Below are 25,047 nucleotides of genomic sequence, written 5' to 3' on the forward strand. Positions count from 1 at the left end.
TGGGTGGGCACACTGAAAATAATACCCTAAACAGGAATTTTGTCATAAACCAATCCGAATACTAGCGCAGGGGCCACAAAGTCAACAGACCAGTCGTTTAATCCCGATCCAAACATTTTCAGCAAACTGAAATCGACCGAAGCTCGGGCGAACGCCGTCCGAGCTTCGGCCGACCGTTGATAAGCCTATCGACGCCCTGCCGACGCCTGGGCGTGCCTCGGCAGACAAACATAGATCTAAAATGACTCAGTAGACTTTCAACTAGTCATTTTGTGTAGGAAAAACTCAGGAAGTCAAGTCAAGCCTCAAAAGTCAAGCCCAAGATCATTAATATATAAATTGAAACATCCAAACCAATACCAAAAAAGAAACAAGAAGTATTGTCTTCGGTGTCCACATTTTATTTATAATAAAATTGTTTCAATGAAAATTTAACTTTGCGATTGAATTGTCTTTCATTAGAAAAGTTCGGCAGCATACTTTGACAAGTTGATATTAGTATTAGTTAATATTAAAGTATTATTTATCATCTATGTTATAAACCAAGCTGTCGTTACCTTTTATCTATAAACAAGAAGGAGTTCGGCCGGAGCCCGTCCAAGCTCCCATCGACACCAGTACAACGCTCGCCCGAAGTACGCCTTATTTTTCATGAGTCGGCCGGAACACTGACGACGGTCGGCCGATTATTGTACAAAGCCCGTGCGAGGCTCGCACGAGGCCGAAGAGTTCGGGCGACCTCCGACCGACCAAAAATCGGGTCTAAAATCCTCGGATGCCCGCCCGAATATTGACCGAGCGCTGGGCGTTGCTCGGGCGAGCTACGGGCAAACTGTTGACGAGCCGTGCGAGTTCAAAAATCGTCGCCGAGGCCTCGCTGAATTTAAGCGCAGCTTCCAGTGCCCCGCGAACGTCGGCCGAGCTCCGAAAATTCGCCCGAAGTCCGTAGAATCGACAGGACGTCGGTCGTACTTCGCCCGAAAATCGCCATTTGGAGCTCGCCGACAAGTCGGCCGACCTAAATTCTTCATTTGTGACGGGGGCTTAACCGCGCTCTCACGGCGACCTAAAATGGTCCAGAGCGCCGTGAGAGCGCCGAACTCCTGGAAAACGTGCTCAAGTGGAATCTCTACGGCGACCCTTGCGCGCTCTCAGCGCGACCAAAATGTCAAATGTCAGCAACTTTTTAAAGATTTCACAGATCACTCAACGAATTCCAGAGATAAAGAACGAATTTTTATTACGTTTTGTGTGCTTTGTTGTCTTCTCAGTCATACCATTACCTCTTGCATCATATTTGAATGATAAAATCAAGGGGAAACAGATTCAATTTTAGTCGCTGCACGGTCGCTCAGTGTGTGTCTTAAGTAACATATGTATGTTCAACTTGTTTTTTCTGTGTTGTCTGTCATGTAAACTGTTTGCAATAAATATATTTTATCATTCTACGTTATAATAGAAACGTAAATCACAGAATTTTGAAACACATTTTGAACCACTGACAATAAAACTTGGAGGGAATTTAATTTCAATGGAAGCAAGTACTTGTTTGTTTGTTTGTTTATTTTTATTTTACCAGGGGAGTCATATCGCCAGCTGGCGTTTTTCAATGAGCCCTGGGGGGGAAATCCCCAAACAAAGTTGTTTACATAAAATAACAAGTAACAATACATAATGTGAAGTAAAATTGATATGGAACCAAAGTAACTTAGATAACATATCAAACAAAACATAATATTACCAAATATATACATTAACATCATATACTAGTGACAAAATATAATGGAATGAAATGAAATGAAATCAGGTTGAATTTGCATATCAATGTTGACATAATGTGAAATCATATTAATAAATGAGTGAACCAAAAATATGTTTACATAAGAGATAACCGAAATTTAAACACTAGTGGAGTTCTCTTGTATATATAGTTTTAAAAGCACCGATAGATGTTGCATCTCTTACTTGTAGTGGCAGTGAGTTCCATAGGACCGCGCCAGAGAAAGAAAACGATCTCTTCTTGTACTGTAGGCGTGCTTTTGGTAGTTGAAGCCCCCCCTGTGTGCTGAAACGGGTGTTGTGTGCATGGGTATGGGCAGAAGTTGTGAAAAGTTGGGACATGTGTGGTGGTGATAGGTCATTTAGTGCTTTGTACATTAAGACGGCCTTAGCTCTTTTGTGGTGCCTCTCTACAGTGGTCCAGCCTAGTAAATTCAGAACGGTTGCGCTGGGAGTGTGGCGGTCGCACCCTAACACTACCCTGCCTGCTCTGTTCTGCAACTTCTGGAGTTTATCTAAGCACCCCTTACCTCCCTGGTCCCAGACACTGCTGCAGTATTGGATGTGGGGGAGAAACAATGTATTATAGATTACCAGCATAGCTTGCCTGTTCAAGTATGGACTGAGGCATTTCATAATTCCAATTGTCCGAGCTAATTTCTTGGAGACAAGTAGAAAGTGGTCATTCCATAATAGGGCATTGTCAATGACACCTCCTAGAACTGTAGAACCTGTACATGGATTGGAATGATTTTTGGTATGTGGGTGGGTGTTAGGTGGAGGAAGGTCAAGGTCGATTTTGGGCTTCCTGGCATGTGTGACTGGAACTGCAATGGCGTATTTGTTAAAATCTTAAATGTAGAAGAACTGAAGAGTGGATGGACAGATCGTCATGTTCTTTGGTACACAGGTAGGTTAGACCAAGTTGTACACACTTAAGTGCAAACTATGCAAATTAGACCGAATTTGCATAAGTAAGGAGGTAAATCGTTTGCATGTGTGTCGTCGGATGCTTAAAGTCAGCATAACTGTAGAACGTGTAGATGGATTGTAATGATATTTGGTATGTGGGTATGCGCTGGGAGGAGAATGGTCAAGGTCGATTTTGGGCCCCCTGGTTTGTGTCCCTGGAACTGCAATGGCCTATTTGTAAAAATGTTCTAAAGGGGTTTAACTGAAGAGAGGAACAACAGATTTTCATGTTATTTGGTACGCAGGTAGGTTGGACGGAGATGTACACACTGAAGTGCAAATCATGCGAAGTTATTGTGTTTGCGTGCGTGTGCGCGTGTGTGTATGTTTGTGTCACCGTGTATGTATGTATGTGTCACCGGACGCTTAAAATCAGCATAACTGAAGAACGTGTGGATGGATTGAAATGATATTTGGTATGTGGGTAGGTGCTGGGAGGAGAAAGGTCAAGGTCGATTTTGGGCCCCCTGGTATGTGTCACTGGAACTGCAATGGCGTGTTTGTAAATATTTTCAAAGGAGAATAACTGAAGAAAGGAGCGACAGATTTTCATGTTATTTACTTGGCAGGTAGCTTAGAGAGGGTTGTATACAATGAAGTGCAAATTATGCAAATTGGACTTAATTTGCCTAAGTAATGGGGAAATCTATATTTGCAGTTTTGGCCATTGTAGCACTACTAACAGCTGTTACTAGCTATTGATAGCGAAAGTGGGTCACTGTGGAACCTGAGCCCCCAACATGTTGCCGGGGGTCATACCATTGAGCAATATAGAATGGGGGGAACAGGTTTAATAAAAGAAAGGTTTCATGGAGATTTTGGGTCCTAAGACTCTTGTTCCAAGTCTGTATTAGCTAGAGTAAGTTGTAAGTGCTGGTCAGAGGCTCTGGATCTTTGAGAGGCAACCAGCATAGATTTACACTTGGTAGGGTTTAAAGAGAGCTTATTGGCGATAAACCACTGAACTAGCCGGGTAGAGTCTTTCTGGATTGTTTCCTGTATTGTTTGTATTCTATTGTGTGCGAAGTATAAAATGGTATCGTCTGCATACATAGCTACTTTACATGACCGTATGCAGTTAGGCAAATCATTGATATACACAATGAAAAGGAGGGGTCCAAGAATGGACCCCTGCGGAACGCCACAGGTCACATGAGATGTTTCGGACAAAGCTGAGTTGAGACAAGTACGCTGCAACCTCCCAGTTAAGTAAGATGTGAACCATCTACATGACACATCGTCGACACCGTAGGCTTTCAGTTTACTCAACATGATGTCATGGTTTAGGGTATCAAAGGCCCTGGACAGGTCACAGAAGATCACACCGGTTTTTTGTTTTTTGTCTATTGATTCAATCCAGTCCTCAGTTACAAAATGCAGGGCAGTCTCACAAGAATGGCGCTTTCTGAAGCCTGACTGGCATTGTGAGAGGAGTCGGAACTGGTTAAGGTAGCCGTATAACTGGTTGTGAACAGTCCGTTCTAGTATTTTCGAAATACCAGGCAGGACAGACACTGGGCGATAGTTACTTTGCATGGTCTTGTCCCCTTTCTTGTGGATGGGCATGACTTTGGCAATCTTCCACTTTGCTGGGAACTCTCCTGTGGTCAGAGACTTGTTGCGAAGCTTTGTAAGCGATGGGGCAAGGATTTGTGCTCCTGCTTTCAGGAGTCTATTATCAATACTGTCCATGCCAGTGGCTTGTAGTTATTCGTCAATTTGCATTACCCACGAGCAAAACTATGATTTGACCACAAAATTCCCAGAAATTCAAGATACACCACTTCAAGAATGAAATTTGTTTGAACTACAGTTAAGACCATTTAATCCTCATAGAGCGCTCGCTGCGATCCTTGAGCGCTCACTGCGGCCCTTTGATCCCACCTTGGGCGCTCTCACGGCGCTCACCGCGCTCTCACGGCGCTCTCACGGCGCTCACCGCGCTCGCTCCGCGGTCTCTCGGCGCTCTCTCGGCGCTCACCGCGCTCGCTCCGCGGTCTCTCGGCGCTCGTTTTTTAATCGCCATCCTCGGCGCTGTCACTGCGAAGGTTTTGAGCATGTTCAAAACCATCGCCGAGGTGACGGCGCGCATGGCACTCTCGCCGCGCTGTCGGCGCTCTCGCTGCGCTGTTGGCGCTCTCAAAGGCGCTCTCGCCGCGCTGTCGGCGCTCTCAAAGGCGCTCTCGCCGCGCTGTCGGCGCTCTCACGGCGATCTGGCCAAAATGAGGTCGCCGTGAGAGCGCGGTGAGAGCGCCGTCCAAGTGGAATGGGGGTATAAGAAACTGGCAGCTTATGGCAATACTACCATGTGTTTTTGGCGACGCCTCAGGGGGAGCCAAATTGGTACTATATTGTGTGCAGTTTGCAAGAATTCTAGGAATTGCACAGGAATGTGAAAGTCCATGGGACGATAACTCAAGAATGCCTGGATGTATTGTCCTCATATTTTGTAGGTGGGTAGGTCTGTGGGAGACCTTGAAATGATTGGAGTTTGGGCCCCCTAGCCCTTTTCTATGGTACTGCAGGGAAACTTCCACTTTTCAAATCTCGTCTTCTGAACATGCTATGGTCATGATTCTTTAGTGGTGGATAACTCTTTGTTGGGAAAATATGTCCTGTAGATTTGGACCTCCTACCGGCTTTTTTTGAACTGCAGGAGGTGATTTTGACTCAAACTTTGAAAGAGAATAACGCAAGAAGGGGCTGACGGATCATCATAATTTTTGGTGTGTAGATAGCTTAAATGATGATTTACATAATCATATGCCAATTATGCAAATCCACATCTGATTTGCATAATTAATGAGGAAAGTTTATAAATCAGCTGCATGCCATTATAGGACTCTCAAACACATGACATATGTAACTGAGAAAGACATAAATATCGATAGATATCAATAATGAAAATTACTACTTAATTTGCATAATTAATGACAAAATACTATAAATCCATAGAGGTAAATGATGGGGATTTCATTTTTGCACCATTTGGAAGTTAAGTAAATGTGGACACTATTAGACACAAATCTTGCATATGAGGGCCTCATTTACATAATTTATGAAGAAATGGTACGATATCTTTTTTGTGAAAACAAGAATTTCATACATTGGACAACTTGTGTTATTTTGGTAGAGAAGATGATCAACTGATATGATTTATGCGAGGTCCTTATTTGCATGTGGGCTAAAAACAAAAAAAAATTAACAGAGACCACCGTTGCCATGGCAACATCTTTTTATGTTGCCAATCTTGTTTCTATTGAAGATTAAGAAACACAGAAATCTGTATCTGTTTTGCTCTGACTATGGTAACAACAATGCTTTGAAAATATACTTTGTCTGAGTTTGTTCCACCAATAATGCCATTGACTTCTGTTCTGTGCATTTGTGTGTGTGCCTGTTAGTGTGTGTGTATGCGCACGTCTGTGTGTTTATCTTTTTCTTTATGAATGTGTATCTATTAAAACGATTATGTATATTTTTTGTGTACATTTGTGTTAGGGTCTGTGTAAACTAGGGAAACGTTATATGGATGTTGACACGAAAGTTCTCACCTCGGACGACAAAATCGACATACTGCATATCAGTTCCAAAGCCGTTATAGGCCGAGCAGCGGTATTGACCTTGGCTTTGTGTCGTCACACTGCGCAGTCGAAATACGTCACCGGTAGACCTGGTCCCATCCGGATGTTCCCAGGGTACACTGGAGGACGGATAGCTCGTGACGGTGCACGTGAACGTGACGTCACTTCCGGCGTCGACTACATATTGCGAATAAGGTAGCGTCACTGTAGGTCGAACTAGATATGTAGAAAGAAAAAAAATGGAAATGAGGCCCTGATTTGCATGATTTTATTTGTAATGTTGATGAGCTTGACCCAACTTCCAAATGCCGCATGAAATTTCCATCATTCACTACTATGGAATTATAGTATTTCCTCTTCGATTATGAAAATAAAAGGCTTCACTTGTATACCTGGTATATCTGTATCTGTAAGGGATGCCGCACGGCAGCAGGTGGTAATATTACAGTGAAGGACATGTCACAAATTTGCACATCTAGCTGTAAACGTTGTTCAAAGCTACCTGATGAGGTTGCTCCCATGGTACTTGGTGGCAATGAGCTCTACTTAACTAACTTTAATGTTTTTGGAAATAAGAATGCGAAAAAGGCAGTGACGAAATTCGAGGGACAATAATCTGTTCATACCTTAGCGAATGCGTGCTAGCAGAACGCATAAAGCACAATGCCTAATCGCACAAATTTTATGGCAACCCATCTATAAACAGCCATCGAACCCAGATATCAGGGGTCGATTCTTTAAAAGGAAAAAGGAATATAGAAAACTCATAAAAAAGAAGAAAAGGGATTTTCATAACTACATAATGACACTATTGTCCTGTCTAAAAGACAAAAATCATAGTGCCTTTTGGAATCTAGTAAACAAATTAAAACCAGCAAAAGCGCAAGAGAACAATATATCAAACGAAGAGTGGCTTAATCACTTCAGCAGTGTAGACAAACTTTTTAACAGTACAAATGACTGTCCTGACCCAGAAAATGATCCGCAACTTTCAAATAACGATTCACTAAATTCATCCCCGCCCACTGTAAACCCCTCTGTCATTGATTCCCCGATAACCATTGGGGAATTAACCACTGCCATTTCTAATCTTAGAAATAATAAATCTAGTGGAAATGACATGATTCTAAATGAAATGTTGAAATCTGGTGAAATGATATTGAAAAAGCCACTCCTCCAGGTACTCAATATGTGTTTACAAAATGAATATTTTCCTGAGGAATGGTCTCTCAGCCATATCGTGCCAATTCACAAGTCAGGGGACCCGTCCATCCCAGACAACTATCGTGGAATCTCTATTATGAGCTGTTTAGGTAAACTATTTTCTTCCATATTGAATACCAGTTTAGTAAATTATGCAGAAAACAACACATTATTCAAACCCCATCAGGCAGGTTTTAGAAAAAACTTCAGAACAACGGACAATCTTTTCGTAGTTAGCACCTTAGTTAGGAAATACATCAGTCAGAACTCTCGCATCTTTGCATGTTTTGTAAATTTTAGTAAGGCCTTTGATTCAGTATGGAGAAATGGTCTCATATTTAGATTAAACAAGCTTGGTATAGGTGGCAAGTTTCTTCAAACTATCAAAGACATGTACTCTAAAACTACAAATTGTGTCAAACATAGTCATGGTCTCACTGAATCATATGTTACGCATAGCGGTGTCAAACAAGGTTGTAATTTAAGCCCAACGTTATTCAACTTATTTATTAGTGATATTACAACCATCTTTGACAATGAATGTAAACCACCAATTATACATAATAAGCACATTCCCTGTTTATTATACGCAGATGACTTAGTTATTTTTTCCGAGTCTAAGCAAGGGTTACAAACTTCTTTGAATAAGCTAGAAAACTATTGTAATACATGGAGACTGAATGTAAACCTTAGGAAAACAAAAGTTGTTGTTTTTTCTAAAGGTGGTCGTCTTCCAAAAGACTGTTTATATACCAGAAAAACCCTGTTGAAATAGTTACATCCTATTGTTTCTAAGGTATCATTGTCAACTCTGCCGGCACATTCAAGGCGAATCACAAACGTCTCTACAGGAAAGGTCTAAAAGCTTTGTTCGGCATCAACCAATCTCTAGACAATGCCGACGCCCCAATTTCTGTGAGAAACAAACTTTTTGATGCGTGCGTTAAACCCATTATTCTCTACGGCTCTGAAATATGGGGATCGTTCAAAAGTTCAAATTCCTGTCCAATTGAATCTGTTCATTTAAAATTCTGCAAACAATCATTACGTTTACCTAGGTCTGCTTGCAGCCTAGCTGCAAGGGCGGAATTAGGAAGATACCCCATACAAGTGGAGGCTTCGCTAAATGCCGTCAAATATTTCCTTAGACTTCGCCAAAATGTGCCAGCCGACAGTTTTCAAGCAGATGCTTTCTGTTGTCAGTTAGATCTTGACAAATCTGGTGTTAAATATTGGGCGACAGGAATACGTAAGTCTTTAGAGGAGAGCGGGTTTGCTTTCTTATGGCATCTTCCAATTTCATATAATACAAATACGTTACAAATTGTTAGTTCCATTGGCCAGCGGATAAAAGACATTTACTTCCAAACGTTTCTAAAAGAAATACATAACGACAACAAAGGTTGGGCTGCCAAAAATAAGTTAAGATCATATAGATTGTTTAAAACTATATATAACTAGAAAGGCAACATTTGCGAGCAAATACAGCATGTTTAGCCATACTTCTCGCCATGCAAAAAATGGACTCTCCCAAAATAACAATGGACCATTCTAAAATACTTGCACTAAAAAAATGAATCACCCAGTCCAAAATTGAGTCTTCCAGTAGCACCTCAACACAATATGGACCAGTCCACAACCATATCTACTTATTGATTAACAAATACACTTCTGCTAACAAATGGACTTTTTCATAATCATTCCAGCTCAAAATTGAAAGAAATAATTAAAGAATCCTCCCCTTGCAAGAATGGGATATTCCGTGCCATTTCCATGTAAACCAGTCGAAAAATATCCGCTGAAAATTACACTCTTGCGCATAATCAACCCAGTTCAAAATTGAATTAAAAAAGATCAACCCCAGGGAAGAATGAAGTTTTCCATAGTATACATATGAAGATTTGACAGGAGAAGAAGGAAATGACCAATTGCAAAAACAACATATTTGAGTCAATTCCAAGTCACCGAGAGGGTTTTAATATAATATTTTTAATATGTTTGAACTATTTTGATTAAAAGAATGTCTAAGTCACAATAGTTCTAAAGTGTTCAAACAATTAGAATTGAAACTTATAACATGTTTGAACTTATTTCACATACGTTGGAAACATTTCGAACGTAACTACACAAAAATCTCTTTATTTAGAACAGTTTCAAACCATCTATCCAAATGTTTCAATGTTCGAACAATTTGTAACAAAAGATTTTCACAATTGCCCCCATAAACGAAGGTGCTAAGTCCTCCTGTGTGTTTCTGCCTATTTTCGGTGGCCGCGCTAGACCACCAGCGGATTTGTTTTGACGGAGCGTCACCCGCGCGCGACGATGTACACTGTTCGGCACCGCTAATATCCGGCATTTTCCCGCTCCAAAACACTCCACAAGACCCACGTTTTTAGTGTTTTGCCTCGTGTGCAACACGATTCGATTTGCATTACTAACGGGACGAAAATGTTATGATAGAAAAAATTCACCCCGTCCCGGCGTCCGTCCCAAAAACATGAACGACATGAAAATAAATTTTCTTACAGATTCAATCACGAAAATCAACAGCATGGGATTCCAAATTTTCGCAACGGCCGACCATTTATCATGGTTGAACTTCCTTCCAAGGCGTGCGATAGATAAACATTCCCGGCACATAATAGTCACTAGTACCAGACTAACGCAAGCTCATGATGATAATAGGGAGAAAGTTTGTCAGTGAAGTTTGGCCACCAGAGGGTACATTCATTTAACGTTACAAGCTAGCGCAAACGGGCGAATCATTGACCTTACCGGGGACTGACTCTACTGGCCTAATCATTCCTTTTTTGCCGAATTCTACGATCCATACGCCCGTACGTAGGACATGTAGGAAGGCCTGGTGGACGCTACACATCACGGGAGACGCGTGTTGGTCCGAGACAGACAGCGGCGTGCTTTCGATCGCGTAGCGGCGACGCACCGCTGCGACAACGTGCGGGACCAAAACGCCTGTCCCCAGTGAGACCATGTGTTTTGCGCGGCATGCCCCGAATCCGTCTACCATTGCTGAATGTAGCCCGATTCATAGAGGTCTATTTGGTAAGCATTATTTCATGTAACCCTCAGCGTGAGAATTCCTTGTGCAACACTTCGCTACATTATATATTCAAGTTTCCCCGCGCACCGCCTACCACCCGCCTTTGATCATGTATGAAGTCGGCGGCAGAGAGAGATCATCAATCAATTTTGACAGGAGTGTCGCGCCAGTCTGAGGAGAAACGATTTCCCGTGTTGTGTTGAAGAATTTGGAGTTTGAAAATATCTGGAATAACTAATGCTAAAATAAACATTCACAAAATCATTGATTTAACTTCTTTTCTGCTATAAAATTTCCTAAACTGCAGTTTAACCACTCAGTTTAACGGAACATGGTGTTTTCCCGATAATCACGTTAAATGTTTATGTCCGGTCTTTCCTCCTCGTAAGCAAACTTCCAGCTTGTCGCCAAACTTTGCCGAGGCGATATGTACAGAAGCTGAGCGCGCTCGTTGTTTTGTTGTGCTAGCCATGCCGTGACGAGTCTTCGATTATCTGTAGTTGTTGAAGGACACACAGAAATACCGCGAAAGTAAACAAAACACCTACGATCGACTGCCAGGCTTCTCGCGGTGGGGCGTCTTTATTGGTCTATCATTAGGTGCTATCAGCTACTTAGCAGGGACGTGTAGATTGCTTTCGTATGGCTCATTTAACCAATGTTCGAAACTGTACGAACAAAAGATGAATCTACATTGTGATAGTTTCGAAACTTATAGCAATATTGTACCCGCCGATTTAAATGTTTCTAACATGCTGGAACGCAGTAGAAAATATTTCGAAAGTCAAACAAAGGTTCGAAACTGTTCTAAACATTTACTCATATCAGTTAGGTTGTTGCAAAGGTTTCGAAAATGTTACAACAAAAGGCAACAAACACCCTCTCGGTGACGTGGGCGTTATATAGCGGTATCACTTCTACCACGTGTACATATTTTCGCACTGTGGGCATATTATATCGATTCCAGAGTATGTTACGTTGTTCTGGACACCCATTCACACTAAAAGACGTCAAATCCGCCGATGTCTTTGCTTCTAATGGCCCAAAATACGGCATTTGCGACTGTTTACCTTGATAACTTCGATGTGGTGTGTCACCGATCTAGGACTGTTCTCCCTATATCTCGACTTAATTTGAAGACCTGCCTATTATTTCTGGCTCCGGATGACCCTAGGATAGTCTGCCACCTGATATGCCTAGTTAGATAACCAGTCGATGTCTCCATATGACGCTAGAGAAGGAAATTGTGGAGGACCTACCTTGGCGCGGCCATTTCAGCGCTTCCTGGAGGCAGTAGTGAGACACCTGGTGGCGCTGTCCCACGGCTGAATTTTCCGCGCGAGCGGCTGATAGGTCCGCGCGGCGTCGAATTTGTCTGCGCGTTGCGGCTGATTGGTCCGCGCGGACGGCTGATTTTTCCGCGGCGCGTCGAATGTGTCTGCGCGTCGCGGCTGATAGATCTCTGCGACCACCGGATGTGTCTGGCCATCCCGGTAAACTTTGATGACGTCCCTGTGCTTGCGTCATTAGCAGACAGGTACCGTATGACTATCTCATGATCTCCCCGCATCAATGCACGTATGGCGTAACGGAAAGGGTGGCTATTGAAACAAGTCGCATGAACTGAGTCGCCCATTCCCCTAATGTAAGGCGGACTAAAGACTGAAGATACATACACATGGGTGTACAACAGTACCAGCGTAGCAAAGTGGTACATAAAGTCAAGAACAACAGCATGGTCAAGGCAAGAAGTCTGTATGGACACCGAAGAATAACGTACGTGCGTATCGATCGTTGGCCTCATTTGAAGCCTGGGTAACTTTACCAATGGCTGGATTCTACAATTCAAAGTTGGAGGTATCGCCGACGGTTGCTATGTTGGGTGTGTGCATTTGCCATATGGTCCAGTGAATGCCGTCAATAATTGAAACCAAGCCCATAATAATGGATGAATTGACAGTTAGCACAAGGTCAACATTGCTGTCATCTCAGGGATTGGGAACGCAAAATCTGGCTTGGCTCGATGTCAAGCCAAATTTCTGAGCTTGCCAAATACGTGAGAGGTCAGCTACTGCACCTGAGCATGACACTTTAGCCCTAATCTTAACCCTAATCCTACATGTAAATCTTGCCCTGCCCCATCGACTGCCCAGCCCTAACTCCACACAGGTGCAGTACCTGACCTCTCACGTATTTGGCAGCTCAGGGATTTGGCGTCACACCTGTCATGTTTCTCAACTGGCTGGAGGCCTGCCCGCCCTAGCCCGGGGCCTCCTCCCATCTACTTGGCCGCTGACTGGGTTATCTGGAGGCACTAGATGTGAAAGTGAAAAGGGGGCCTGACAAAACAACTAATATAATATGTATGCAAAGCACGACAGAACATGCATCACCAATACCAACCACAGTGTTTTTATTCTATGCTTTCATCACTAAACAGTTTACCATTTCAAGGTTCACTCTTATGGCATATACAGCAAAGAGATTTGGTCTCAATTTGATTTCTATTACAACATTCTTGTAATTGAAAGAAATGGTTATGACCTTCTGTATACAACCATGTTTCAGATATCAAGGTTGTAAGAGGATATCAGGGGCATGATAAAAAATCATTTATCAGAGTGTTTTTACTAATCCAGATGTCCATAAATATACATTCTGACACAAATCATTTTAATCAAGCGGAAAGCAAACTTATATGCCAATTTCTAAGGCAGAATTACTTATGTTAAACATAGCCTTACCACCTTACAGTCAGAAATTGATAGTTTTATCTACCATCACCTTGCTTTAAAATCATGAAATAAGCATTACCTTGTTAGAAATAAGAAGCATCTTGTATTCCTAGAAGCCCTTAGTCTTAGTACAATACACTTGTACATACCCCACAATTCAGTGAACTAATTTCATCAAGTCTATACAAGCCCTACAAGGTATGCGAAAATACTAGAAGTAATTTCTTCAGAATGTCTCCTCCCCTGTGGTGTTGCCAAAAATATGTTCTGATTGTTACACTTGTATGTAGGAACAAAACTTCTAGGTGTGACATGCCCACTGATATGTACGGTAGCACCACTACTCAACATAGCTAGGTCCAGCTGCTCTCAAGGCCTCAACAACTAAACTCATTACTGGATGGAGGAGGCAGCCTTCTCGATGAAGCTTGCTAGGGTGACGTCCCGCCCTGACAACCCAGCGACGTCGTGGCTGCTGAGCGTGATCTGGACTTTGTTGTAGACGTTGAACCACTCTGGGTGGTGGTCCATCTTCTCAGCTCTGAGGGCCACACGGGACATGAAGCCAAACGCCTGCAAGAACAAGACAATACATGATTAGGTCACATTGATTAGGGTTGGTGGAAAGAGAAGTCCAGTCCTGACAGTGGAAAAAGCAGTCCAGTCCGGTTAGGGAGGGTAAAAGCAATCTTTTCTGCGTGTGGTTATACCCCTTGCAGAGAGTTCCAAGCAGTATGGTGTGTTCCAATATATCCCGATATGAAGTAAGTTATATGGCCATGGGGGTCTACATATAAATACCATTGTATACTGGGACCTATGTCATACCTGGGCCGTGAAAACGTTTGATATGGGTGTTCCAGATGATGATAATTCATGATAATTATATGATATATGATAATTCATAGAATAGGAGGTTAGAATCAATGTTGTTACACTTCTTTTGTTCGAGGACACAAAACTCCCTCAACTTATGGCGCATTCTGCATTGAAATGTGTGTTTTCTTGGGTGGGTATGACACAGGGCTCTAGCCAGTGCCAGTTTTGCCGTAAATTTACGGAACTTTGCTGCGTGTTACGGAAAAAATTCAAGACCAATCCGTAAACCTTGACGGACAAAAATCGGGAGAAAAGATATAGACAGGGCTTGAACTTTTGCAAAAATCTCCAGAAAAGAAGCGAAAGTTTGAAGCGAGGTCGATTCAGGCCATTTCTATCTTCCGCCGGCGGCAGGTGACAACCCCAAGGTGGCTTTATAGCTAGGTGACAAACGGAGGCGCGGAGGTTGACAGTGGTTCGTGGGCCGAGAGAAAATCAGCATCGTGTGCCCCCCTCCCCACTACTAGTGCCGGGCCGGTCGCATCGGGCTGACGTTTTTTCGGCTGTTTCCCCCGGTTCACCGCTAGTTATAGCCACACAAAAAATACTCCGGTAGTTACCATGCTTTCCGTATTTTTTTGGTAAACATTGTTAAAGTTTTACGCCGAGTTACACGCACTCTTCCCGCGAAAACTGGTGTTGATAGTTTTAGACCTCAGAATCAGATATTATCTACCAATAACAGCGTTCGTTCACGCCGCGTCACGGAAAATCGACCAATGACATACAAGTCTCGCGGTTCACGAGAGGCGCGAATCTGCGAGGTTTCATCAGAAATTGATATTTGGTGCGAAGATGGGGCTTGAATCGACGAATTTTGATCAAATCAAGTGGAAGTTACCGGAGAAATCGACCATGGAAAACACGGAAGGAAAATATTGAACGTCTTTAGGGCGTTCTGTCCAAAGTAGGGTGTCTCATTTCCTACTATATTTAGTACAGGGCGCAAACGGGACCGGTACGACGCGTCGACCGGTGTTGAAAATGTTTTATTTCTGCCGACTTGAATTCACGTGTATATTTGTCAAATAAATAAGAAAGTTTTGTGGTGCTAAATTTCATTTATTTGCCGATTGTATACAACGAAGGCCCAATTAATTTTTCACCCAAACTTGCCCCTCAAAATGCTGGAGATAGCGTTTCAGAGGGTCTAGATTTAAAAATTTCCCGGGGGGGAATACCCCCGGACGGCGCTCGATATGTTAGGTTTGTACAAAATTTTAGGGCTTACGGGATAAAATTTCAGGCTGGCTAGAGCCCTGGTATGACATAAATGAAATACAACATGGGGTATTCCGCATCACCCTCAGTCCCAGCCCTCCGGGCGATCCTACCCGCGGTTGGCAGGGCTCGAAGTTAACTATGTCCCGATGTCCCGGGGCCACTAAAATTTAAGCGGACAACTGAAAAATCTCTTTGGGACACTTTTGGGACAATAGGAAAATAATCAACGAATCAACATCAGAATGTCCGATCTCCCCGCGGTTGTCAGGCGCGCGAGCCGGCTCTCCGCTCCTCCAAAAGCCCCCCGAATTTGATCTGTTTGTTCTGCAATTACAGCGCGCGTGCCGCGTGGGTTTCAGAGACGCGATGATTCGTGACTCCTCCCATCGCCTCTGATCTCCGCAGCGCGCGGGGCTTCCAGAGACGCTATGCTTCGTGACTCCGCCCATCACCTCTGATCTGTATTCATTCAACATTCAACCAACCACAGCCTCGCGGCATCCACCAAATATGGCAAATTGGAACTGTTTAATATTCGGGTATTTCCGGAATATGTTCGGTAAAACTCCCAAGCACGAATCATCCCGACTCACGCTTTCCGGACGATCTTCGTGAGGAATCGTAAGCTCGTTGATGCTCGGGAGAGCAGCTGACAATGCCAAATATGGTTAACCGGCAAAGCTCGGGAAATTACGTTGTAGTTCGAGTAACCTCGTGAGTTTCGGCAAACTTCGTCAAATTTCCCGCAAAATCACTAGTGGAATATTGGAGAAAAAAGTTTGTTGAGGCCTTGACTTGTGACATTGGGCCATGCCTCATGGCACAGAGGAAAATTCACTAGTTTTTTTTTTTTCCGCGGGCGGCGCCCCAGCGTCCACGGGAGCGGCCCCAGTAGCAACTTCGACAACTTCAGGTACACGCAAATTATGTACAGCCTCAAGGTCGGCCTCAAGATCGCACGGATATCGCGGATGAGGGGGGCGCCGGAGGAAGGAGGGAGGGGGGCCGGGCGCGCGGCCAGCGAAAAAGGCAAAACTCTCACACGGAGGTAGAGCGCCCCGACCCGAGTCAGCCCCATCCACAGCTTCCACAGTGACTACTCTGACAAATGTGTTCCCTGTAAATGTACTAGACTAGTGTCGCTCAGTGACTCACTATGTATTGTTGTTTGTTTTCAGAAAAAGATTATGTTCTAAAATGACTTTTTGAAGTTCCCAATTCCCACTTGCCACTTGTGACATGATAAGGCACTGCAGCAAGTGGTCTACCTGTAAATGTGCAGTGGACGTTGCACTACTATCCATAAGATACAATGTAATAAATTTGTTGTTGTTGTTGTCTAATAAAAAAGACAAGACAAGTTTGAATCTGAGTTGATTTTGAGTTTATTTCAATGGACAATAAGCTTACACAGCAATACTGTACTCTTACTGAGCTTTATAGTTGTTGTAATACATTAAAATTTCTGAAAATAGGGTTGGGACAGTCCATCCTCACTTCGGGACAGTTGAAATTTATTTTTGGGACAATGCTGGGACAGTAGGGAAAAAAGTTAATTTTGAGGCCTGGTTGGGCTGGTACCTCAGGTGATACAGAATACCCTGTGTTGTATTCGGGAAGACAGTCCATACTGCTTGCAATTCTAACACTTTCTACCTCATGCAGAAAAGGTCGGACCATTTTTCCATCCCTAACCGGACTGGACAGCTTTTCCTGCCATCCAGACTGGACTGTGAACAGCTTTTTCTGCCATCCAGACTGGACTGCTCTTGCTGCCACCAACTGATTTCTGAGCTATTGACATGTTCAAACTTTGAAAGCTCATGATCATTTGAGCCATTGGGTCAATACCACACATCATAGCTAAAACTAACTTTCAAAAACTTTAAGGGACAGCGACCACTTGTCCACCATTGACCATTCTCTAAGAATAAGAGAAGGAGATACCTGGTTGAAGTCCTTGAAGAGAAACTCCTTGTAGATGGCGTCCCTACCGTCCACCATGGTCCACCCCTTCCCCATCAGTGGTTCTAACTGGGACTCCCTGTCACTGTCCGTCAACTTTGCACGCTTTGCATCTGATGCCTGCAGCAAAAAATGAAAACATTATTGATAACAACATTTGCACCTCTATCCAACCAATGATATATGTGACTGTGATTTAGTTTAGAAAGAGTCACTGAGTTCCATACTGTACAATTGTTACATTGATTTGATTTATCTATTTGGCTTTAAAATGTACAGCCAGGGCTTTTGATATAACCCTTTTAAACTTGCCAAGGCCTTAATTACAAATAAAGGGTTAGCCCTAACATTGCACACTGTAAATGTATTTGAGTGCGGTAAGGAGAAAATAGAGTGTTCCCCCATTCTAAACCGTTCCGTCTTTTATGGTCTCATTCATGTGTTACTCCCGAGTCTAAAAGAATCCGTACTCAAAAAATTAACGGCTGCATGAACGTGTGTTTATGTCAGTGGGAAATTCCCTTTTAGCCAGCCCAATTGATCTCCAGCGTCAAACTGAAGAAATTAGCAGGTAAAGTTTGGCAGCCGCGCGCGAGGTCGGATGTGCACAGCCCGTCATTGTAGGTGATGCGGACGTGCGCTTACAACTGAAAAGTGCCTTTTTGGGGGTGTAGTTAAGTGCAGTTTGCAATTATCTTCGCCGAGTACTATAGTACTCGGGGAAGATTATGTTTTCGGTTGAGCCAGCTGTAGGGTGGGTCTGTATGTATGTCAAGAGCATAACTCAAGAAACCTTTGATGAATCTTTATGATTTTTGGTAGGTGTGTAGTGGTTGTGCAAAGGAAGGTCAAGTTTGAAAATGGTTCACCTTGCGTTTTTCAACAGTACTGCAGCGGACTTCTAATTCTTGTGTGTTTGTATGAAGGCAAAAAAAGTGACGGAAACGTTGATAGATCTTCCTGATTTTTTGTAGGTGTGTAGATGTTGTGGAAACGTAGGTGGGTAGATGTTGTGGAAACGTAGGTGGGTAGATGTTGTGGAAACGTAGGTCAGTTCAAAAATGATTCCCCTGGCATTTTCCTTCGGTACTGCAGCAGGCTTTGTGTGGATGTGTATTTGTATGTCGCTAGCATATCTCGAGAAGCTGTTGATGGTTCTGTATGATATTTAGTGGATGGGTAGGGTTTACAGAAAGGAAGATCAAGTTCGATAATGGGCCTTCTAGCTGGTACCTAAGGTACTGCAGCGGAGCTTCAAAATTTTGGAGCATATTTTCTGAAAGTGCTTTGGTCATGATTTTTGTGTGGTAGATAGTTCATGCCACAGGAAGTAAGTTGTGTAAGTTTGGGCCCCCTAGCATCTTGTTTGGAACTGCAGTGGGTGTTTTTGTTTTGACCTTCGGACATGAATAACTTGAGAAGGGGTCGACAGATCGTCGTGAAGTTTGGTATGTAGAGAGCTCAGATGGTGCTTTACACAATCAATGACTAATTATGCAAATCAGGAGCTAATCTGCATACTAGTAATTAGTAAGGAAAGCTTGTAAATCCACTACATTTCATAATGGGACATTTGACAGTGTTCCCGAAACAGGTCAACAGAGGGCCTTGCCTAGAAGTATAAATAAACAGATGGGGCATATAAATAAACAGATGGGGCAGTATCACTACAATCCAAGCAGAGGTGTAGGTTTGGTTGGTTTTTAACGTGTTCAGTTTAGGCATTTTTGTCCAACACACGGTTGGAGACATAACGAAAAGGGTACAAAATAGAAAGCCTGACAAAAACACAAAAAACACGTCAAAAACCAGACGGACCCACTCCTCTGCTTAGAGAGTACATTGCACCAAAACTGCACCACTGCTAGGTATTACCTATAGCACCGTATGGAAAAGTCACATGTACTATGTCTTTGAAAATGTGTATGATATGGAATAAAGATTTATTCTATTCATATATTATATTGACTGCACCATTTAATCATCACTTTCAATATTTTTTGGTGACCAGTTATAACATATATCAGCACACTAGACACATATAGTCCTGTACCACCAAATGATTTTTAACCATATCTAGACTGGAGTCATTATCCCCCCCCCCCCCTCATCATAACTTCCAAACGGTATGGTGTATGATCAAATTGCAGGGGGTGATAAGCATGTAAATATCAATCACTCTCCACAATAAGCCTTGATTATTTGGCAAAGATAATGTGGAACTCTAGTTGCTATAAAAAAGATTGTATGTAACATTAGTTAAAACTGTGAAACTGTTGGCAATTGTTTACATGAACTACGGTTGATGTTCTCAACATACAATGAAGAACATTGGTGCATTTTCTGTAGCTTCATTACGAACGCGCCCATATGTAAAACATGTATTATAAAAATAAGCCTATGGGGCGAAAATAACTCATGAATGAGACCTTTAATATGTAAGCTACCCACATTCCCTACGTCTCAAATGTTGACACACGCCCGAATGTATGAAATACAAGACGAAAATTGGACTGCGGCCAAAATTGCGCCCCGCCCCTTTGCTTGAATTTTGAAGGGAAGACCCAGTCTTACTGTTGAAAGCCACGCCCAACTTAAGTCAGTGACCTTGGTGAACACTTATGTCCCTTCTGTACATCTCTACACTACGACCAAATCTAGCTGTCAAATAAAAAAAAATAGAGTTCCACGACATCATACCTTCGCCAAAAGATTTTAACCTTTATGACTGACGTATTTAGGAGTGTTTCTCATCAATCATAAATCATACCAGTTGATCGTCTTCAGCCAAATAACAGAAGTTGTCCAAAGTATGAGCTTATCAAGGAAGGTTATGCTAACATTTATCATCAATTATGCAAATGAGGTCCTTATTAGCAAAATTTGATTCAACGATGTTCACATTCACATAACTTTCAAATGCCACAAGTATGAAATTGCCATCATTTACCTGTATGTAATTATAGCAGTTTCTCATAAATCATGCAAATTATGCCTACAATTGCATATTTTCTATCTATTAACACTCCTCTCTTCCTTAGTTACAAATGTCACATATTTGAATAGTCATATCATGGAACACAGCAGGCTTGTAAAATTGTCTCATTAGTTATGCAAATTAGAAAATCTGATTTGCATAATTATATCCAATCAAACAAAGCATCACGTAACCTATCTACATACCAAACAAGAGCTTTTAAAAAAAGCTGGCGTTTTGGCTACGTTTATGAGTGTGAATTGTCTTTTCCCTTTTGTATACTTTAAGTAAAATCTGCCAGAGAAAGTCACTCAAGGGCTGTTGAGTCTATAAGAAAAATTGTCATTTTGGGAAAGGAGTACTGTTTTAATAGAGAAAGGCAGATTGGGGAAAGCAATTTTGAAGTTACGTCACTTAACTTAAGTGCTTTTGAAAAAGCTGGTCTTGGCCTACAACTTGGACTTATTTGTAAAATGTACAATAGGCTCATTATAAAAGCTATCAATGTAATTATGTACATGGCACGCAATAAAACATAAAATTTGAAAAAGCACCATTGAATCATCAGCACTATGGTGAAATAGAAGTTCATAACAGCTAAGGTTCTATCTAAAATGACTACCAAATGTCAAACAAATCAACAGCTACCTCATCCGTATTATTCTGGTTTCCGCATTTACAACATTTCTTCCTTATTTTCCTGGATAATTTTGCTAAAATTCATGATAATTCCCATATTTTTGTGCCGAGCCGCGTCACTTTCCACGTCCGTGTTGTCTGAATGAAGTCGATACTGAACAATGGAGCATTTGCTACAGTTTACTGTAACAAAGGATCGCTGTTTTGCAAACAACATCAAGAGCCTCTGTTTACATCGGGGATAGAAGTTTAGTGGCGAGTGTTTTGCAAGAATCATCTTACCGCGCATAGGAGCCGCTGCACGGTATTTTCCATTACAATGAACAGAAAAATTTGAATGCCGGGTTTGGAATCTATGAAGTCCTGTTCATAAGACAAAGGCCTTGTATATATTAAATGAATATTTAAAAATAACAAATATAAAATATTTCTTTATTTATTAATGAAAAAATAAAAAAAATGATATTCATAAATATGATATTGATAGATTAATATAATATCAATATATATATTTGATATTCAATATCTAAAAAGACAAAAAAAATCCATGCACGGAAACGAACCCGGATCTTCTGGGTCCGAAGTGCTACGCGTTACCAGACGAGCTAAGCTGTAGTGTGTAACACATATCCCTGTATGTAATGCTATAACTCACTACATCGTATCATTTATGTCGATTTTTGGTCGTTTTCTTGACGAAATCATTTTTTTTCTTCTGCAATCTTGTGGTAAAGATGTAATATGGTCATTTTTCAGGATATCAAAGTCCGAAACCACAATGCAATGATATTTCCGAACAGTTGTAGCAGTTACATGCGGTCGCCCTCCTGTGTGTCATGCAAATCAAGCCTGCCTGCCTTTTCGTGCTCCCTTGCCATATAAGGCAACGGCTATACAAGGATTTGGGAACGTATTGCCATATAAGGTCTTCTGGTGTGCGACACAGTGTTGAACCAAACAGCATGCATCGAAGGTAAGAGCGAGGACATAGCGTTTTGGCGCGAAGGCGCCAAAACGCAAAAACAAGACCATCCATCATCTCGAGTTATAGTATGTTCTCATTAATTATGCAAATGAGGTCTTCATTTGCATAGTTAATATCTATTAATATTTCTCTCCTCCTCAGTTACATATGTCACATGTTTGAGAGTCCTAGCATGGAATTTGGCGAATGTATAAACTTTCCTAATTAATTATGCAAATTAGATACTTATTTGCATAAAAAGTATCTAATCATGTACATCATCACTCAAGCTATCTACTTACCAAAAATCATGACCATCCATCAGGCCCTTCTTGAGTTATTCCATTTCAAAGTCTGAAGCAAAACCTGCTCCTGCAGTTCCAAAACTACAGCCGCTAGGGGGCCCAAACCTAGACCACTTACTCCCTGTCCAAAGATCTATCTACCACTCAAAAATCAGAACCATAGCATGTCCAGAACACGAGATATCAAAACAGGAAGTTCCGCTGCAGTACCATAACAAGCCGCTAGGGGACCCAAAATCTAATCATTTCCATGTCTCATCAAGACCTACCCGCCTACCAAATATCAAGACAATCCATCCAAGCCTTCTCGAGTTATGCTGTACGTTACAAACACACACACACACACACACACACACAAACAAACGCTACCCTCTGCATAACCTTCTTGGCGAAGGTAACGTTAACGTTAATTATGACAGGGACAAAACGTAAAGTTTCACATTTTCTATCCTTACTATCAGGTCAATGCTACACAAATTGTAGTCGAATTATTTCAGATACACAAAACTACACAAAACAAGAGTTCTACGACCTCATACCTTCGCGAAATGATTTTGACCTTTATGACTGACGTATTAGGAGTGTTTTGCATCAATCAAAAATCATACCAGTTGATCCTCCTCACCCAAATAACATAAGTTGTCCAAACCTCCTTGTTATGATTATGAGCTTAACAAAGAAGGTTATGCTAACATTTTTCATCAATAATGCAAATAAGCTCCTTATTAGCATAATTTGATTCAATGGTGTTCACATTCACACAACTTCTAAATGCAACAAGTATGAAATTGCCGTTATTTACTAGTATGGAATGATAGTAGTTTCTCATGAATTATGCAAATTAGGCCTACATTTGCATAATTTCTATCTATTGACATTCCTCTCTTCCTCAGTTACAAATGTCACATATTTGAATAGTCATATCATGGAACACAGCAGGTTTTTAAAATTGCCTCATTAATTATAATCTGATTTGCATAATTATCATCCAATCATACAAAGCATCACATAAGCTATCTACATACCAAAAATCATGACCATCCATCAAGCCCATCTCGAGTTATATTATTTTCTCATTGATTATGTAAATGAGGTTCTCATTTGCATAGCTGATATCTATTAATATTTCTCTCTTCCTCAGTTACATATGTCACATGTTTGCGAGTCCTATCATGGAAATTGATGAATGTATAAACTTTCCTCATTAATTATGCAAATTAGTTACTGATTTGCATAATAAGTATCCAATCATGTACATCATCGCTCAAGCTATGTACATGCAAAAAATCATGACCTTCCATCAAGCCCTTCTTGAGTTATTCCCTTTCAATGTCTGAAGCAAAACCTACCCCTGCAGTTCCAAAAAAGTTGCTAGGGGGCCCAAACCTATACCACTTACTCTCTGCCCAACGAGCTATCTACCACTCAAAAATCAGTTCCATAGCATGTCCACAACACGAGATATCATAACATGAAGTTCCGCTGCAGTACCGTAACAAGCCGATAGGGGGCCCAAAATCTAATCATTTTCAGGTTTCATCGAGACCTACCAACATACCAAATACCAAGACAATCCTTCCAAGAATTCTCGACTTATCGTGTTCACTAACAGACACACAGACATGCTCGGTATTCCCATGCTGTGGCACTGCATTAATGACTGTTCTTACTCATATAAGGCCGTGTATATCCAACTTTGGTCAAAATTTGTATGTTTCAGTCTTTTAATTGGTGTAAGGAGATATCTTTGTGGTTTGGTTTCACATGCTCCGAGTGGACTCTTCCAGGCTGGGAGTAGGTCAAAGTTGACGATTGTTTTCGTCTGTCAGCTGTTACGAGAGAACGAGCTGGTCAACTGTCTATTTTCTTTGCATGATTCTAAAGTAGACAGATGTGGCTTTCTGGTGCATAAGAATTTTTGGGGCTTGCAATTAAGGTGAATCCTTTTCTGAGCCCTTGTTTTAGTGCTTTAAAGCATTACTGCCTACCAGGGCAAGCCTATCTCTTGTATCTGCCCTACAGCTGGCTGATAGCCAATTTGTCCCTGGCAGCTGCAGTACATGTAACTGACGTTTCATGACCCCTCATGACCAACTTTGCCCCCCATCTGTGACCCCATCAATATCCCCTGAAACATTATACAGCCCACACGTCGCAACCAGAACGCATAGTAAAGCATACAATTGAACACATTTTTACACTTTTCTCGTTAATTATGCAAAACACTTCGCCCAAAATCTAATCATCTTGAGATTTGCCACATACACACCGACACACCAACTACGACAACAAACCATCCAGGCGTTCTCGACTTATTCTGTTCACTAACAGACACACAGACAAGCACCGTCGCATAACCTTCTCGACGAAACCATTCGTCGCGAAGGTAACTACTGTGCACAGATAAGTGGTCGCATTGACCTTTACATATTCGGAAATAGACTGACACACAAATTTGAAGAAACATAATGTTTAAAACTCACCATTTTACTTCCAAACCGAAAACACCTTGTCACAACTGGTCGGGTCACCACGAGAAGGGGCCTCATCCTCAACTATGGTGTCGGCGATAAAAAATTGTCTACGCCTGCATTTAGAACACTAAAAGTGCTTTGTGATATTTCAATGTGACACTTTATGAACTGAAAACGCTTATTTATGATTATATTGATAAAAATTGTAAATTTTGCGAGTGTATGTTATATATTTTGTGGATAGTTTGATTTTCTCGAAGAAGTAATCATTAGGCGGTAAAAA

General features: G+C 41.8%; 1 protein-coding gene across 1 annotated transcript; it reads right to left on the reverse strand.

Annotated features, from left to right (window-relative positions):
- Positions 1-12,993: 12,993 nt before the first annotated feature.
- On the reverse strand, positions 12,994-24,883 carry LOC136449006 (probable pterin-4-alpha-carbinolamine dehydratase). Its single transcript, XM_066448761.1, has 3 exons — positions 24,774-24,883; positions 17,388-17,525; positions 12,994-13,910 (listed from the first exon to the last, which is right to left on the reverse strand). Exons 1-3 carry the CDS (start codon positions 24,837-24,839, stop codon positions 13,731-13,733), a joined length of 384 nt encoding a protein of 127 aa, XP_066304858.1. The 5' UTR covers positions 24,840-24,883; the 3' UTR covers positions 12,994-13,730.
- Positions 24,884-25,047: the final 164 nt, after the last annotated feature.

Source organism: Branchiostoma lanceolatum, chromosome 14, assembly GCF_035083965.1.
Source record: "Branchiostoma lanceolatum isolate klBraLanc5 chromosome 14, klBraLanc5.hap2, whole genome shotgun sequence".
Classification (NCBI taxonomy): Eukaryota; Metazoa; Chordata; class Leptocardii; order Amphioxiformes; family Branchiostomatidae; genus Branchiostoma; species Branchiostoma lanceolatum.